The following is a 19,354-nucleotide window of genomic DNA, read 5'->3' on the forward strand; positions in this document are numbered from 1 at the left end:
GCGGCTCTATGTAGCATTAATTTACCTTTAATATTACAAATAACTTCCAGGCAGGTAGCAATAGTTAGATAGATTTACACTATATGGACATAGGTATTGGGACGCCTGACTTTTCCTTCCATGTGTGGTTCTTCCCCAATATGTTTGCAGTTTACATTTATGGCATTCGCCAGAAAACTTTTTCAAGAGCGACTTACAATAATGCCATCTATGCACTTGAACAGTTGATTGCTTTGCTCGAGTGGCAGCTTGCAGGATTTGAGCCTTTTGATCAGAAGTCCAACATATTCCCACGAAGTTGGAGGCACATAATTTCATTGGATGCAGTAGCATTACATTCTCCCTTTACTTGGAGGCCCATATCTGATCCAGCATAACAATACCTCTGTATACAAAGCAAGTTCTGTGAGTTTGCATGGGTGGCAGAGGAAGATCTTAAGTGGTCTGCTATAGAGCTCTGACTGCAACCCTACTGAACACATTTGGGATAAATGTAGGTGCTGACTGCACCCCTGACCAGAAATGGGAAGTATTTAAGTACAAATACTTCGTTACTGTACTTTTATAGATTTTTCTTGTATCAGTACTTCACTTCACTATTTATTTTTTGGACAACTTTTTACTTTCACTCATTAATTTTTTTACACAAATACTTGTACTTCTTTCTATTTCAAACCAGGCTTGTTACTTTAGTTTGAATCTATTTGGTGACATGATCAATTTTGTCTTGACACTAAAACAGTTAGTAGTAATGGCTACTTTTTACCTAAGTACATGTCAGAGCCCAAACCTTTTTACTTCAACTTAAGTGAAAAGTGTAGTCAGTCCTTCAACTTTTACCAGTCTTTTAAAACATGAGTATCTGTACTTCTACTTGATTGAATGATGTGTGTACCTTTGCCACCTCTGCCCCAGACATCCTCACCCTACATCAGTACACGACTTTACTCTTCATAAGCACACTCTAAGATCTAAAAGAACATCTTCACAAATGATTGTTATATAATATAACAGCAAATGAGCACTAAATGTGGAATGGGATATTTAGAAAGCACATATGAATCTTATCGTGAGGGTCCACAAACTTTTGTCCAAATAGTTTATCATCTGTATGTATTAGTCATGATGTTTTACAGTTTAAGGAGTTGTCTAGAGACAGTATGGTCTGTCCCATGCCCTTTGACAAGAAAATCAGCCCTACCCATTTCAAGTCAAGTCAAGAAGCTTTTATTGTCATTTCAACCATATATAGCTGACGCATTACACAGTGAAATAAAACAACGTTGCTCCTGAACCCTGGTGCTACATACAACAATCACAGAAAACAAAAAACACAGGGCTAAGGATTAGTAAGTGTTTGATTGCTACTTTGTGTCAATTGCTTTTTTCCACACTTTTATCTAGATGGTTGATTCTTACAAAGTGGTTATTGACAAACCTCAACCTGGAGAACCTGGAGTCTTATTTCACAGTGCACACTATATAGTAAAATGCAATTTTATTTTATACATTTTTTATTTTTGTATGTTGCCTTTTTTTCACAGTGTCAATCTTTTTATAAAGTCATTTTGTTACTGTATGTGTGATGAATGTATGAATGTATGAATGGTCCTTTTAAAATCATTTAAAATCAACATTTAAAATTAACAACTAACAAAAACTGTTAAATAATTTGATGAAACATATTTGAGTCTAATCCACTAGAGAACATTTGAAGGTTGTTTGGGTTCATTTTGACTCACAGGCTTAGACATGGTGTGAATTACCGGCTGTTTTTGTGTCAGAAGTGTTTGTGAACGCTTCTCTTCTTCTCTTCTAGCTTGCGTGGGCTTGTTTTTCTTTGATTATTGGTCTCTAGCATTGTGTTTCATCTGAAGGTCTAATTCTACCCGGGAGGGTCGATTAGGATTAGAAAGGGTTTGCGGTTGATTATATAACCTCTGAAGTTAAAGTAGGTGAAACGGTGAGGCAAATTGCTATTGCAGCTGGGGATATGTTTTCGCTGGTCCTCCTGCTGCATTTCACAGACACCCTTAATTTGAATGACTTGCATTTATTTCAATGAACCCAGCAGTGTGAACTTTGCTAGGACTTGAACTCTCAACTTTCCAATCTGTAGCCCAATCCTCTAATGACTGATCTACCACTATACATTTTAATGGTTTTAACTTTTTCTTTTTTTAAGTAAACCTGCCATCTTCACTGTAAATTTGCACTGTTTGGTATACTTATTTAGCATTTACTTATGTTTGGTCCAAAACTTTGTTTGAAACATTGTATAATTACTATTACAACCCTTCTATCAACAGAAAAAAATCCTGCAAATGCATCACATAAGAAAAATTGATTTAGTAATGCATTTATTGCAGTTATTCTTATTCTCACCCCACCTTCCTGCTCTTATAATAACCGCAGAAGGCTCCCCACTACATTTTAGATGTAATGTTACACATATGTGCCCATTCATCAACATTAGTTGTCAGACACTGATGTTAGGTGAGAAGGTCTGGCGTGTAATTAGCTTCACATTTCAAAATAAATGCGTTTCAGTGACAGACTTGTGAATGAACCTCCTTTTGTGTACAGGGATATAGTCATTATGAAGCAGATCAAGGCCTCAGATCAACTCCTTAGTAAGAAATGATCAAGATTGAATAAAATATTGGAGGTATCTCTTTACTCTATCCTGATGTAATTTAGCAGCTTGATTTCAGGCCCTTGATGGGCCCCATCAGGTGTGGCAGATAACCAATAAATTGACTAACCGTTTAAGAAAAACATTCCAGAAGATATTTCTTTGGGGGAAAAAGCTGCTATACACAGGCATGTGTTCAAAAAGGGATCTACAATTAACAAATAAAATGACAGAATCAAGTTACAAAGCAGAAGAACCAATAATTTACATGACTGACTGATCGAGTTGAGTAGAGAGTAAAAGTTGCTTGTATCCTTGATACTCAGTAAAACTAGAAAGTAGCCAAAAGTACACCAATAAAATATATTCGCTCAAATGCTTTACCCCACTAAAATGTAGTCAAATGGGACGCACATGTGAATCGGTCATGAGGGTAAATTAGGCTGAGCACATGTATGTGGTATAAGTTCTGAATGCATTGTGTTTTATTGAACCATTGGATTATTGGCCATGTTGTTTTTAATGCCTGATAGTGTTTAAAACCATTGCTTGTTTTTGACATTGATTTTTGGCTTATACAGTAGATTTATTTCTAAATAACCTCTTTAATATGGATCCTCACTCCCTTCTTGAGGCTTACATGTAACACTACGCCATAACTGTGATCATTAAGTAGCCCCAAATATTTTTGGTTATTTGTTTATCACTTGAGACAGGAAACTACTAAGGGCCTAAGCAGCTGAAGGAGAGAGAAAGCAGCAGTGTGTGAGGCATAAACCAGTAGAGGGAGATGGCAAACTATACATAAATGGAGAAAAAAGATACCAAACGATAGAAAACAAAACAAAGAATATACACACAGAAAGAGGAAAAGAACCAAACCTTTGGAGAATCTTCTAAAAACAAACTTGGCATTGATGAACTAATGAGGCATAAAAAATAAAGGGAGATATTTAATCCACAATATGATATCTAAGTTCACATGTCAAAAGATTTGCCAATATTGTTTGTTGTCTATAAATGTTCTACCACTGTACACTTGTTTTAAGTAGGCTTTAACCTCTGTGTCGGTGTAGGTGGCAAGTCCGTTGCTAAAATATACCCTGACATTTCCAGTACTGTTCCAGTTGACCAAAGAATGAGTTTTATGGTGGTTGGAATAAATATTTGTAGTAGTACCAACGTTTTATGAGCAAACTATTGAAATTATGCTGAATCAGTGTGTCAAATATTAAGAATAGAACAAACGAGTCGAAGAAATCGTACAATCGACGCTAAACGAAAATAAAGGAAATGAAGGAGTCAAACTAAGTATTCATTGCCAGAACAGAACATGCTACTATAATTTTGGGTGTTTCTTTTACGTTCAGATTTTGAATACAACTGTGTGAATAATCAGAATGACGTGAAGAGTTTTTAAATAGTTTTTATTGATTGTAGACAATAGGAAATATGGGTGTGATTTATTATAAAATTATTTTTAGCGTATGTTGAATCTAGCTACTGATTGGTAATAGCGTCAAAGTCAGTATCTATCAACAGCCTGACAATTAAACTATTAGGGCTAAACAAAGCGTTGTACATATATAATGATGTCTCATCTATGGCTTAATAGGAGTGGACACGCACACGCACACACAACCACACAAACACACAAGCACACAGATAATCAATATAATTTCACTACACAATGCAGAAAAACCAGATCATGTTTTTGTTACCTTTAAGTTGGATTACTATAACACCTAACAGTCTAGATGTTCTAGTAAGTGCATAAACAAGCTCTAGTTAGTCTCAGAACAAAGCAGCAAGATTATTTACTAGAACATCTCACCTGTTGTTTGCAAAATTTTGATTAGAATCTGGATATAAAATACTGCAATTCACCTATAAAGCAATGAAAAGTCTCATGTATGAATAGGTTTAAGTACCTGAGAAAAATGTTGAACTTTTATGATGTACCTACGTCTATCAAAAGGTACAGGTTATTTGTTGGCACCTTGAAAGATGAAGGCTACAGCAGGGAGAAGAGCAACAGTTTTCTATTTATTTATACAAACATCACCTTATGCCAGATGATTTTATTTAAAATAAATTATAATAATCTAATAATGGCCTCAATAATAGCAACAATCACAGGTTTGCCCACAGGTTTTGAGCTGTGCTTCTGTTTATTCCGGGTTTTAATTTTATCTTTTGTAAAATTTTTGCACGTCTTCGGGCAACGGCAATGTTACTGCAGTATGTTTAAAAAGCTTAAGAAAGGCTTTTGTAGAGTCACTTTTGTGATTATTGATGTGAGATTTAATAAGCAGGTTTACAGAATATAGAATTTACAACTTTTAGGTCTACGGCAAATTACATTCACATTTAAACAGAGATTAAATAAAGTAACATTTATTTATGTAATAAAATGTATGCAATGACGTAGTAAATTATTTTGTCTGAAAACGGTGTATGTCATAAATAAATTTTATTAATGATCTGTCAGTCATTTAACAAGTTACGCTCATTTTGTCTTCGAACAAAATGGCTCAGATCCACCTTGAAACAGAAATAAATATATATATATAGGTACATAGATTATACATAGATTATACATAGATTATACATGGCTCATTCGTAGGAGAAACAGCACATTGTTAATAAATATTTTTATAACAACAAAATAATAATAATAATAATAATAATAATAATTAATAATAATAATAATAATAATAAAGAAGAAGAAGAAGCAACAAATAACTGTAAACAGTGATTAAAAAAATCCTTTCAATCCCAATAAGCAGTTATTGTATAGTTTAAGGATTCTTCGGTTTTCCAGGTTCCAAGTTTCCCATCACAGTTCATTTGGCTTTTACCCAGTTTCATTTCCTCCTAAAGAAAATTCTGTAGACAAAAATGGAACCTTGAGGTTATGAAATGTGTCTCATTATGGTTAACGAACATTAAAAATATTTAGTTATTTCAAGGCATTAATAATTCTAGCAATAACAATAAAATGAAACAAGGAAAACTCACATTTTCATCAATACTCTCAGTGACGAGTGCTAGAGAGAGCTTTCGCACCTTTCTGTTAACCACGGACTCGGTCCCAGTGTAAGCAATGAAGTGGATTAAAGTCTGGATTCTAAAGGGAATATTTATATTTATACATACTGTTCATACCCACACATTATATATATTTATTTATACATACATACCCACACATATATATATATATATATATATATATATATATATATATATATATATATACACACACACACACACACACACACACACACACACACACACACACACAGCAGGTAAAATATGTATTTGAACACGTCACCATTTTTAATGTGAAATGACACAGGCAAAAACTATTGAACACAATTTATTTAATACAAAAGCCTTTGTTGGTAATGGCGCCTCAAGACGCCTCCTGTATGGAGAAACTAGTTGCACGCATTGCTCAGGTGTGATTTTGGGCCATTGTTCCGCACAAACATTCCTCAAATCTTAAAGGCCTCTTCTATGAGCTCTGATCTTTAGTTCTTTTCCTAGATTTTAATGGGTTTCAAGTCAGGTGATTGGCTGGGCCATTCTAGCAGCTTTATTTTCTTTCTCTGAAACCAGTTGAGACTTTCCTTGGCTGTGTCTTTGGGATTATTGTCTTGCTAAAATGTCCAGCCCCACACCATGATGTCCTTACCTCCAAACTTCACTGTTGGTATGGTGTTTTTGGGGTGATGTGCTGTGTCATTTGTCCTCCGAAAATGGTGTGTATTATGGCATCCAGAGAGCTGAATTTTGGTCTCACCTGACCAGACTCTATTCTCCCAGTATTCCACAGGCTTTGTCCTAATGTTGTTCAGCAAACTGTAAACGAGTTTCAACATGCTTTTTCTTCAGCAGTGGAGTCTTGCGTGGTGAGCGTGTACACAGGTCATGGCGGATCAATGCATTACTGATTGTTTTCTTGGAAACAATTGTACCTGCTACAATTGTCAGGTCTTTCTGAAACTCCTTGGCTGTTGGACAACTATTCTGATACTCCTCCGTCAGATATCTTGCAAGGAGCACCTAATCATGGCCGGTTTATGGTGAAATTATGTTCTTTTCACTTCTGGATTATGGCCTGAACAGTGCTCATTGGACCATTCAGAAGTTTAGAAATCCTTCTGTAGCCAATGCCATCAGTATGTTTTGCAAATTGCAAAGATCTTGAGAGAGCTCTTTGATTTTATCAATCATGAGATGTTTCTTGTGTGACTGCTTGGTAATGGGACACCTTTATACAGGCCATTAGTTGGGACTGAACCAGCTGATATTAATTTGCACTGACAAGCAGCAGGATTGCTTTTTAATTACTGAATGATTTCAGCTGGTGTTATGACTTTCCATGCCTTTTTTTCACCTCCCTTTCTTCATGTGTTCAATATTCAATCCCTGTGTTATTTCACATTAATACACATAACTTTATTTATGAAAATCTAGGGTTTGATTTCTATGTGTGTGTGTGGATTGCATGGGTTGTTACTAACATCTGGTTAAGATTTCATGTCAATAGCATCTTAAAAAATATAATTACTGAGAAAAATGTTGACGTGTTCAATACTTATTTTACCCGCTGTATTAGATATATTACACATCAAATAGTTATCATTCTGAGCACATCAAATGTCACACCCACAAGATGAATTTTGAATGTACCTGTGCCATAGCATTGCCAAAAACTGGACTATAAGGAGGCCAGCAAAACCTATGAGGAACATCAATCCAATAGGATCAATATAAAGCTTCCCATCGGGGTCAACAGTTCCATTGGCAAAGACTTTTGGGATGGTGATGCTCACTGCGGTGCCAATGGCTTGCAGAAAGAACGTTGCCACCAACCACAAGGCGTTACAGATAAAAAACACAAAAGTTGCCTGAAAAGGTAAAGAATGTAATTAAACCAGATTACTATGTTATGTCACTACTCAAGTATTCATAAATGTAATAATATCAGGCTGGATCATGATATTGATCACAAACAATATTTTAATAAATAAAAAAAACTGTTTAATAACATGACACATTGAAGCATATTATATATGTTAATTAATTTTCAATAACAAATTTTTACACATTCTTAATTATTACTGGCAGACCTTGTTGCGTAAAGTTTTCAGATCTGCTTTGACTTTTTCCTCCTTTTTTTTATCACTTTCCAGTGGTTTTAGGTATTGTTCAATTAGGTCCACCCAAAATGTTTCTTCTTTCTAACAAACAAATGAACAATGAAATGAATTAAAATGATTATGTTGTATAAACAGTCACCTAATTTCCCAATTTAACATGATAAATTCAAACAAGAAACAATAAGCTGTAGTCAAACACAACTGTGGTCTCACTATTGTGAACATTTCACAAAAAATAACATTTGTATTAAAGGTTATGATTATGAGGTGCATGGTTGGAGGTTGTAGTCAATTAATATAATTTGTGCAAACGCCAATAAAGAAACCTTTTTTTATTAGACTATATATATATATGTATACACTTGCTTTCACATATATCTTAACTCAATTCTCGCACAGTTTAAAAAATTAAAAAAAGAATTATTAAATTATTGATAATAAATACAGTTTTAACCCCTTAACTATTTCTGATATACACAGGACAACACTAAGCATACCATATCACATACACCAACTTCTGTGTGTATGATCTTAAAGCAAAGACCCCAATTTCAGAGAGAAACTGTGGCAAAATTCTGCATACAACTAAACCAGACCAAAAATATCAGGATCCAGATCCAAATCCCAGAAGAATAAAACTAGGCTGAACCACCAAGTTTATTAAGAAAACTTTAGGAAAAAAGAAAAAAAAAGTGGTACCCACCAAATCGAATCTGTGCTCGATAAGGGCCAGTTCACTAGATCTTTCTGACAACTGCTGAATAAAAACTAGCAAAGAAGTTTCACTATTTCAGTTAATTATTTGTGGCATTGTAGTATATAATATATAAGCAGATTTTGAGGTTAGTCAAAACATGTGTACTTACAGTTCTCAATGAAAGGTCTGTTGGGGGGGAGGGGGACAGTATTACTAATATGTCTAAAGAGTACATCAGTTTAACAACAATAGCTTTTATATTCCATCATTAAAATGATTAATGAAAAATTAAAATGATGAAAAATGAATATAAATATATAAAATATGTGTCGCTTACTTTTCTTTAGGCAGGGTGGACTCTTTGCATTGAACGGCAGACAACAGTGTGGCTTGAGGTGCATTTTCTGGTACTGCGCACATCACCGCTTCTTCTTTGTTCACCTGAAACTCCAAGTTGTAACCACATATTTTGAACATCTTCTGGCACTTGACATTTTTCTGGAGGTTTTCCTCAGATCCAGTGGTTTGAGAAGCAGATTCACGTGTGCCCCATGACACGTTGTTCATGTTGACCATGGAGTAAATTGCCAGCAGCAAGTAGCCACTGGGGATGCAGATGACATAAAGGATTCCAAAGGTGATAAGATGAAACTCGTGAGGATGAAGAAGAGCCGTGGTAACATATATGACGCTTATGCCAATAAAGAACAATCCACCTGGAGACATGAACGTCTGCTGGACTACAAGGTCCCCTAAATATTCACAGAAACACAGCAAAGAATTCAAACTTTGGTAGGAAAAATACACAATTTACTATTTCCTGGTAAACTGCATTATTTCATTGATTGAAGAGCCACAGCTGTACCATATTCTATCCCAAAAACAAATGTGAAAGGCTTAGGGATACAATCTAGTTCAGGTGCAGTACATCATACAGCATACCAAGCACACACATGTTCCACAGAGGGCAATATCTTATCTAGTAAAGCCTTAAATGAACGTCACTTACCTACAATAGATAAGATGGTTGCTGTCATCAGAAAAGCATAGATTATACTTAACATGGCAGCGATGTTGATTTGTAAGTCTGATTTTGCTTGCCCGAGATAATAGCAGAGAATCATGTAGATCGCAGGAGGAACGATCGCCATCACAAGAGCAACGTTGGCATCTATTTTGAAGACGAATTTAAAGCTTCCTGTAGAAAAGACAAAGATGGCAAACATGTCTTTCAAAGGACTTTTGTTTTTTGTTTTTTCCCAGACTAATATCTTTATAATTGCATTCCAGTTTTTTTATATTTGTTCCTGAAACATGGTTAGAAGGTTATCATTTGAGATGCATCTAAAGCTCAGTGTTCAGATGCGTCTCAAATGATAACCTTCTAACCATGTTTCATTTTGTCATTTCAGTTTTTGAACGTGTATGATGATTGACTTAAAGGTTTTTGAATTAAGGATGAAATAGTTCTTCTTTACCAAGTCACGAAATTTCAGTAATGCTCAGAATGTTCTATGCTCTAATCCTAAATAAACATAAGCAATTGAAATGGATCTAAAGAGTTCATACTGCTCACCTGCAATCATGAGGCAGACCGTAGCTGGCCCTAAGATCGAGGAGGCCATGGTGATAGTCTGGTAGAGAATGTAAGGTCGTGATATAGACTTGTTCATGCGTGCAGTGACGCTGCCACTGGAAAGAAGGTCCAGCGTGTTGGCCATGGTGGATGGGCCCCAGCGCCTCCGTTGGTTGTAAAACTCCTTGAACTCCTGTGGAGCGTTAGTGTACGAGTCAGAGGCAGCGTTGTATTCTACTCGCCATCCCTGTTGCAGAAGCAGTGTGCACAGCCAGCGGTCTTCACCTGCATAAGCAGAGACAGAACAGACCTGTGAATGTACATTACATTTGTAGGTTTAGGAGCACTTTTATTTTCTTGTTCTTTGCTTCACCTACCCTGGTCATACTGTAGATAATGGGACGCCTCAGTTGCTTTTGTTGTATATCTCTTCATGACGTTGTCACTCATGAGTGCTTCTGCACGCATCAGGCTGAAACACCCCGGGCTGCACAGCACAGACCCGAACACATGCTCCGCTGTCTTCTGGAGCCAGTGACCCACAGCATACTCAAACTTCTGATACCATACCATCGGGCCTTTAACACACACATACACACTAAAATATACACTATATTTCCAAAAATATTGGGTCACCTGACCTTTCCTGCTATATGTGGTTCTTTTTCAAACTGTTACCACAAAGTCAAGGCAAAGTCAAGAAGCTTTTATTGTAATTTCAACCATATATAGCTGACGCATTACACAGTGAAATGAAACAACGTTTCTCCTGAATCCTGGTGCCACATACAACAGCAATCACAGAAAACAGAAAACACAGGGCTAAGGACTAGTAAGTGTCCTCGCCACATAAAGTGCACCATGTGCAACCTGGTGCAAACAGTGCAAGACAATACAGGACAGTGTAAGACAAATGCACAAAACACTGGAGCTGGTGTTGAGTGACCAGGTGAGGTTATCTGCCAAATGAACACCAAGGAATTTGGTACTCTTGACGATCTCCACTGAGGATCCATCGATGATCAGAGGAGAATGGTTGCTCTGTGCTCTCCTGAAGTCAACAATCATCTCTTTAGTTTTGTCGACGTTCAGAGACAGGTTGTTGGCTCCACACCAGGCTGTTAACCGTTGCACCTCCTCTCTGTATGCTGACTCATCGTTTTTGCTGATGAGACCCACCACGGTTATGTCATCGGCGAACTTGATGATGTGATTTGAGCTGTGCATTGCTACACAATTGTGAGTCAGCAGAGTGAACAGCAGTGGACTGAGCACACGGACCTGAGGTTCCCCAGTGCTCAGTGTGGTGGTGCTGGAGATGCTGTTTCCGATCCGGACTGACTGAGGTCTCCCAATCAGGAAGTCCAGGATCCAGTTACAGAGGGAGGTGTTCCAGCCCAGTAGGCTCAGCTTCTCAATCAGGTGCTGAGGGATGATTGTGTTGAATGCTGAGCTGAAGTCTATGAACAGCATTCATACATAAGAGTCCTTGTTGTCCAGGTGGGTGAGGGCCAGATGAAGGGTCGTGGAGATGGCATCATCCGTGAAGCGGTTTGGACGATACGCGAACTGCATGGGGTCCAGTGAGGATGGAAGCTGGGTCTTGACGTGCCTCATGACGAGCCTCTCGAAGCACTTCATCACGATGGGTGTGAGCGTGACGAGACGATAATCATTGAGGCAGGAGACAGTAGAATTCTTCGGCATGGGAACGATGCTCGTCGTCTTGAGGCACGTAGGAACAATGGCGCTGCTCAGGGAGATGTTGAAAATGCCGGTAAAAACATCTGCTAGCTGTTGCGCACATTCCCTGAGCACTCTGCCAGGAATGTTGTCTGGTCCAGGAGACTTCCGTGGGTTAACTCTGCATAGAGTTTTCCTCACTTCAGCTGTGGTTAGACAGAGCACCTGGTCACTGGAAAGAGGCCTGTTTTTCCTCGCCGCCATGTTGTTCTGCAACTCAAACTGGGCGTAGAAGTCGTTCTGCGCATCTGGGAAGAAGGCGTCAAGGTCACAAGCAGGTGATGGCCTCTTGTAGTTTGTGATTGCTTGGATGCCCTGCCACATGCACTGGGTGTCTCCGCTGTCCTGAAAGTGGACGTGAATTCTCTTGGCGTGTGCGGGCTTCGCCTCTCTGATGGCACAGGACAATTTGGCCATTGCTGTCTTTAAGGCCAGCTTGTCCCCTGCTCTGAACGCGGAGTCTCTTGATTTTAGCAGCGCACGCACCTTGCCGGTCATCCACGGCTTCTGGTTGGAGCGTGTAGTGATGGTCTTGGAGATGGTCACGTCATCAATGCACTTGCCAAGCTGGAGGCACTCAATTGTATGAGCTATAATAAAAAATTTGCATTGACTTTAACTTGGAAACCCAAACCTGTTCCAGCATGACAATGCCTCTGTGCACAAAGCGAGCTCCTTGAAGATGTGCTTTACATGGTTTGAAGAGAAAGATCTTGAGTAGCCTGCTATAGAGCTCTGATCTCATCCGTACTGAACACTTTTGGGATCAATGTGAACGCTGACTGAACCACAGGCCTCCTCACCCTCACCTACATCGGTACCTGCCTTTCGTAACAACCTTGTGGCACAAATATCTATAAACACACTCAAAAATCCAGTGGAACTTCTTCCCAGAAGAGTGGAGGAAATTATAAGAGCAAATTGGCACTGAATGTGGAATGCATGGCTCGAAAATCACATACCGTACTTATGACCAGGTGACCCAATACTTTTCTTCTACTTGTAAAGTGCACAACAACCTATAAAATGTGGGCGTTGCATATTTCCTGTTATATTTGCAACCACTGTCGCAGGTGGCAATGTGACATAAAGGCAAATATAAAGGTGTGGATGTGGAATTAATACATTGGTGTACAGAGGTGGGGTGCTGCGATTTCCAGTCAAACCAGATCGTTTATTCTTTTTATGACTCAAGTACAATGGTGCTAATTTTTATTAGAGCAACATGATTCAATCCAGAGAGCAGTGAACACTTTCAATTTTCTTAATGTGTTTAGTTGCCCTGTGATGCAGCATGAGCAACAATCTAATTAAATCTGGTGGTTTCATCTCAAAACAAGCAGTTGCTCTCACCATCCACATCTGGAAGTGTATATGATGTATAATGTATAATGATGGAGAACTGCCTAGTTGGTAAGAAATTGGGAGCAAATTTGTTTTTAAAAAAAAACTAGTTTACAACATGAATATTGTTCTGCCCAGTGTGGCACAATAATGTTTTTGTAATGACTTTTTTGTATGATGATTTTGTATTAAGCATCACTTGCTTATTGCTAAGCTGCTAAATCATTTCTTAGTCTGAAAGATCAAGCGAGAGAAGAGGGATGTATTGACGTAGCTCAGACTCTGCTCCTCCTTTTACACAGGAGTGGCATTGAAAGTTTCTACCATGAGGAACAAATTACTTTTCGAAGCATCCCACTGCCTCACTACCTTTGTGCCTTTGACTACAGCCAATTGAGTCATTTTCGAGCCAATTTTAACTAATTCATACAAAAATCTGTTTATTATTTACCAGTGCCAGTGGGATGAATCCTCCCACAAGCAGCTCCCACTTCAGGATACAACCTGAGCCGATCCACTAAAAGCATGACAGCTGAAGGTTGGAAGTCTGTGTCTCCATCCAGAGCCAGAATGTATGTGTTCTCTTTGGCTTTCTAGGAGAGGAAATTAAATTCTTTAAATTCTTCTTCAATTTTCTAGGGTTTTATGGCAGTTTTAGGGAAATCATACTTACATTCAATTGGTCTTTAATATGTGTCAGATGCTCATCTCCTTCCATGTACATCTGATAGTATTTCTTGTGCAGCCTCCAGCCAAGAAGGTAGTACATATACATGATCTTTTAGAAAAGAAACACAACCAATGCCTACAATGAGATCATGCAAGTATTAAAAGATCGATCTATCTATCTATCTATCTATCTATCTATCTATCTATCTATCTATCTATCTATCTATCTATCTATCTATCTATCTATCCATCCATCCATCCATCCATCCATCCATCCATCCATCCATCCATCCATCCATCTATCTATCTGATGTATGTATGTATGTATGTATGGTTATTCAACTATAACACATTTCTGGTCATATTTATTTATCTTTCCTGCTCTATCAGAAAACATTATCTTCTGGGTCAAGAACTTTGTAGGTTTTTTTGCATTACAAATGTAAAGGTTTTGAGATATGATGGTATGCAGTTATACCGGTAGCTCACCCTTAGAGTTGAAACAAAACAGACTGTTATGGTTGTTCAGAGTAATAACTGTGTTAAGAAAGATTCTGAACAATTATCTGAAAAAGTCTGAAATTGCCTGCAGCAACTCACCTGAGACCATCTCTTTTTGTGGCGAATCTGGTGTTTGTCTTTGAAGTGAACAAACAGTGTGTTGCCGTGAGGAAGGATGTACTGCAGACGGCAGCCATACGGTGTCTGGAAGATTTTCTGGTCAGGAAGAGGTTTTTGGTTCCTAAATACACTTTTGCTATCCTCTGTGAATAGTCTGTATTTTATCAGGACACAGATACAATTTATTATTATTATAATAATAATAATAATAATTATTATTATTATTACATTTTTTAGTTTTGCATGTTGAACCAAATAAACTCCCTACCCACTTGGGACCCATGTGAGTCCACTGCAGGCACTATAGTATGGGCTGAGTGGGGCTAACCACACTAAGTAGACTGGGTTACCAGTGGGACTCACTGTGGGCCCACAGAACAGTCTGGGCTGAGTGTAGGCTAGCTCACTCAGGCCCCACATGGACCCCATAATGTGGGACCAATTTGTGCCCTACATTTCATTTCAGGCATGAAACAAACTGGAAAAACATTAACATTTACAGCATCTTTGACAAAGACCCTTATTCAGAGCTACTTACAATTATTTCCTTTATACAGCTGAGCAGTTATATTTTTCGATGTTGGAATACGCCCTTATCCAGGCCATCTTACATTTATCTTAATCATACAACTGAGCAGCTAAGAGGTTGAGGGCCTTGCTAAGGGCCCAGTAGTGGCAGCTTGGTGTGGCTGGGATTTGAACACACAACCTTCGGATCCAAAGTACAACAATGGGTGCAACAATGTGTAGGTATGTAGTATATGTTTGAGTATCATCCAGATGAATGCCAAGTGAAAGGTTTTACAACAGAACACTGCTTCCACTCATTTGCTTTTTCCTAGGTAAACCTAATCTCTTTTCCCATGTAAAGCGACACGTGTTCACCAGTTGTACTTTCTTGAATTACATTCATTATGTACTAAACACTGCATTCTTGTAACACCCCACTAGAATAATGAGTCCTCATTTTCAGCAGAAGTAACAAAGGGATAATAAAGAGTCCTTTTGAATTACCTTCAACCTGCTTCCCCTTTGCTTATTACTTTCTGAAACCCAGTGAGTGCTACGGTAGAATTCACAATACAGTCACTTACACATAAACTTCTCTGATGACTTTCACCAGGGTCTCGGCATACTCGTTGACACACCGTTTGTTGTCTTTGGTCAGAAAAGCATCATCAAAATAAATGTGAGACTCAAAAACAACATCATTAAATTGGTTTTTCTTTGGGCGGAATTTGTCCAGTCTGGAGGAAATAGAAAAAAAAATCATTTAGGTTTGATCTATGAAGTTTACGTGGATGATTCTCTTTAAACATCAGAATACCTGAACATTGAGATGATCATTTTCATCATTTCATCTGCAGTCTCATGCCACATGGTTGCACAGAGGTAGATGGTCACCAGCTCTTTTTCCCTATTGGTGAAGAAGGCAAGAAGGATAATTCAAGATGTAAAATACATTATCTTTCACTAAATACATACACACAGGCACAGACACTCTTAACTACCTGTTAAGCCTTGACTGAAGAGAAATCTCGAACTTGGAGTTCAGAAGCATGGACTGGTCAATAAACGCTGCTTCGTAAAAGTTGCGCACAAACAGGTCTTTAGTCCTGGCAATGCGTTCTGTGTTCAAGAACCAGATATAGAGCGTGCAGAGCACAAGGCCGATCCACCAGCTTATTAAAGACGATCCAAGCAGACCAAAACCCAATGAAGTCTCCTTGTATGACATGTGGTGGCACAAGTTACGAGTTAAATCCTTCAGCATCAGCTTCAAAGCGCTCGGCCCTGAGCCTTCTATGGTCTGAATGGTGCTACAGTATTCAAAAAATGAGATTTTGTTCTGCAAACAAAAAAGTGCAAAACTTCAACAAAATGTTTCAAACAAACAAAAAGAGAGACTAAGAATTTTATTACTGTATATACTCAACACATTTACTTTTCAATTGGTATCTAAAGGGTATAGATTTGATTTCATTATTATAACCTGTTGATTGACAGTCAAAAAGGGAATCCAGATGGCCAGCACGAAGGCAACCAAAGTGGCCGGAGATGCGAAGATCATTGGAAGGAAGAAGCTGCGGCGCACAGCATGCATTTTGCAAGCAACCACGGCCATGTAGCGACACAAAACTGAAGCTATCACCTGAATAGCAAAGAGGCTCAAGACAAGGGTTTCAGTGAAGCTTGTGACCGACAGCACTGATGACCACTTCTGCTTTGAGAGCGGCACATACGCTCCAAGGACAGAGGATGTCACGATGATTCGCACCAAACTAGCCACAATGTTCACGAAGTTGTGGGATTTTTCAATGTCCCGGATTGTGTTCTGGAAGAAGACGATTTTGAAAAGCATGGCGTAGTTCTCCCACCAGTTCAAAGAGACCAAGATAGTGCCTCCTATTGCCAAACCCACAAATAGTGCCATGCTCTGTTTATCAGGTTGCTGTTCCATGTAGTTAACAGCGAAGAGGCAAAAACCTGTAATTAGGAAGATGACAGCAGCTAAAGACGTCGCAATAAATCTCCTCCTTCCATGCGCGACTGCGTTCGCCACCACCTGAAATATGGCTGATAACGTGGCAATGCCGTTCAGAAGCATCACGTTGGTCAGGATGTCAAATTGGGGCATTGTGACCAGGGTAAGGACGGAAGATCCAAGAGCCACCAAAGTTTCCACAGAAATAATCTGCACACAGATAAAAGCATCTGAGTCCAACTGAATAAAATGGTAACATAATATATAGCAATGTGTTTTATCATATTTATAATATTTATTGGTTCAACCAATACATGTTAAAACTGTTTTTGTGAGACAAAAATGTACAGTAAACTCAAGAAATAGATTGTGTGGTGTATTTTCCACCAAAGAACATCCTGGGAACCTCAGGAAATTCCTGACAGAAACACTTGAACTAGCATCATTATTGTCATTGCGGTATATAGTACAAAAGAAGATACGCTAATCCCCTCCAAAATATTAAATTGACAATTAATATTGTTGTGCTGTAGACTAAAGACATTTGGGTTTGAGATAAAATAAGTTTTTGCGACAGCCTACTGAATTTCATGTTTGCTTAGCCTTTAAAACAACAAATGCTGTTTACACAGGTGAAAACTAAAGTCTAAACCTAAGAGTAGACATTCAGAGCTAGCTATTGTTTAATCAATCAAATTAAACAATAACAATAAAATCAAGTTTCCACTCACCTAAGAACTTGGTTTTATGATACCAAATGTTGTTTAACAAACCGCTAACACTTTAAACTTAAAATGTCTCAAAAAAAAAGAAAAAAAAAGACATTCCTTTGCTGTTGCAACAGTTTCTGAGAGGAATGTAGTTACAAGGATAAAGCAATAATGCTGTATGTGATGTTTGTAATCTTTTATAGAACATAGTTTTGAGCTCAAACTCACAGAAACAAAACATGAAGATCAAATGCAGTTACAAATTGCAATATATACTTTTTATCATTAAAATTATATTTTGTAATTAAATAAATTAAATATATTAACTCAGACCAAACATTTAAACCAAATGAATTTATGGTTAAAGAAATCTTCAAAACTTTCCATTAATGATGTAACTAGCAAAAAGCTGTTTGTCCTCATTTTTTTCTGTTTTTTTTTGTATTTGGTTTATTTAAAGAATTGCCCTGGAGTACATTAAAATTCACAGATTGTGTTGTTTGTTTGATTTTCATAGAAGTGTAAAATCTCAAACCTATCACACATATATGGATGATGGAACATACCCATAGCAAAGTCTGCGTCGAAGGGGTTTTGGAATCCTTAAAAGTAATTTTCCAAACGCTTTTGATCAGCAGTAAAACACTTGGAGCAATGAGAAGGCACCCAATGAACAGGAAAGCGTACGGTTTGGTTTCGATGGTCTTTGATGATTTGCTGCAGAGGTTTATCAACAGCAACAGAGATGTCTATAATACAGAGATAAAACCAGAACCAAACAAATATACATTTATTCATGTTAAAATTTCTCAAAATATATACCTGTCATCAAGAAAAGAGAAATTCTATTTCGATTCAGTCTTACTTTGCTTAAGAAGGCGAGACCGAACACTAAGATTCCCACAATAGTGCATGTAATGATTTGGATGAAGTTCAAGAACTTGCTAGGTTGCAGCTCATCTGCGATAATCGGTGTTTCCCGAGCAGCATCCCAGGCTTTCCGGGCCCTACAACATAACATTTTTTTATATATTGTATTTTAGAGTGTATCTTCCTTTGAGAAAGGGTTGTATTGTTTGAAATAATAATAATAATAATAATAATAATAATAATAATAATAATAATAATAATACTTTGACCAAATAAATACAAACCCTTATTTTAAACACCACCAGAAAATAAATGGAACTGAAGAAAGAAATTAAAGAAATATTAGACCGAAATCATACCTGCCCTCTTTGTCTTCATGCATCCTTGTTGAGTGACAAAGTGACACACCAGTCTCAGTCTAATGTATTACCTGGGCGTTGACAAATATTGGGCCTCAAAACATCTACTTAAACCTGTTCCTGATAATCCTTGTCAGTGATGATATTCTTAAGTCAGGTATAAGAAGGTGATTTGATATTTGAAACAGTTTGGAATGCTGCCACACAAGACCTTACCCCAACCCTTACTCTAGACTAACCCTAACCCTAACTCTAGACTGACCCTAACTCTAGACTAACCCTTACCTAACTTTAGACTAACCCTAACTGTAGACTAACCCTAACTCTAGATTAACCCTTACCCTAAATTTAGACTAACCCTAACCCTAACTCTAGACTAACCCTAACTCTAGATTAACCTCATCCTAACTCTACTAACCCTTAACCTAACTCTAGACTAACCCTTACCCTAACTCTAGACTGACCCTAACTCTAGAC

General features: G+C 37.8%; 1 protein-coding gene across 1 annotated transcript; it reads right to left on the reverse strand.

Annotated features, from left to right (window-relative positions):
• Positions 1-4,962: 4,962 nt before the first annotated feature.
• LOC124381670 (chitin synthase chs-2-like) lies at positions 4,963-18,979 on the reverse strand. The gene is made up of 20 exons (XM_046843481.1): positions 18,878-18,979; positions 18,514-18,655; positions 18,215-18,397; positions 16,447-17,148; positions 15,965-16,302; positions 15,781-15,870; positions 15,548-15,700; positions 14,433-14,607; positions 13,837-13,941; positions 13,615-13,756; positions 10,454-10,654; positions 10,077-10,361; positions 9,510-9,698; positions 8,838-9,252; positions 8,670-8,686; positions 8,507-8,571; positions 7,774-7,884; positions 7,334-7,551; positions 5,657-5,765; positions 4,963-5,524 (listed from the first exon to the last, which is right to left on the reverse strand). Exons 1-20 carry the CDS (start codon positions 18,898-18,900, stop codon positions 5,513-5,515), a joined length of 3,675 nt encoding a protein of 1,224 aa, XP_046699437.1. The 5' UTR covers positions 18,901-18,979; the 3' UTR covers positions 4,963-5,512.
• Between the last annotated feature and the right edge of the window lie 375 nt (positions 18,980-19,354).

This window comes from Silurus meridionalis, chromosome 28 (assembly GCF_014805685.1).
Source record: "Silurus meridionalis isolate SWU-2019-XX chromosome 28, ASM1480568v1, whole genome shotgun sequence".
NCBI classification, from domain to species: Eukaryota; Metazoa; Chordata; class Actinopteri; order Siluriformes; family Siluridae; genus Silurus; species Silurus meridionalis.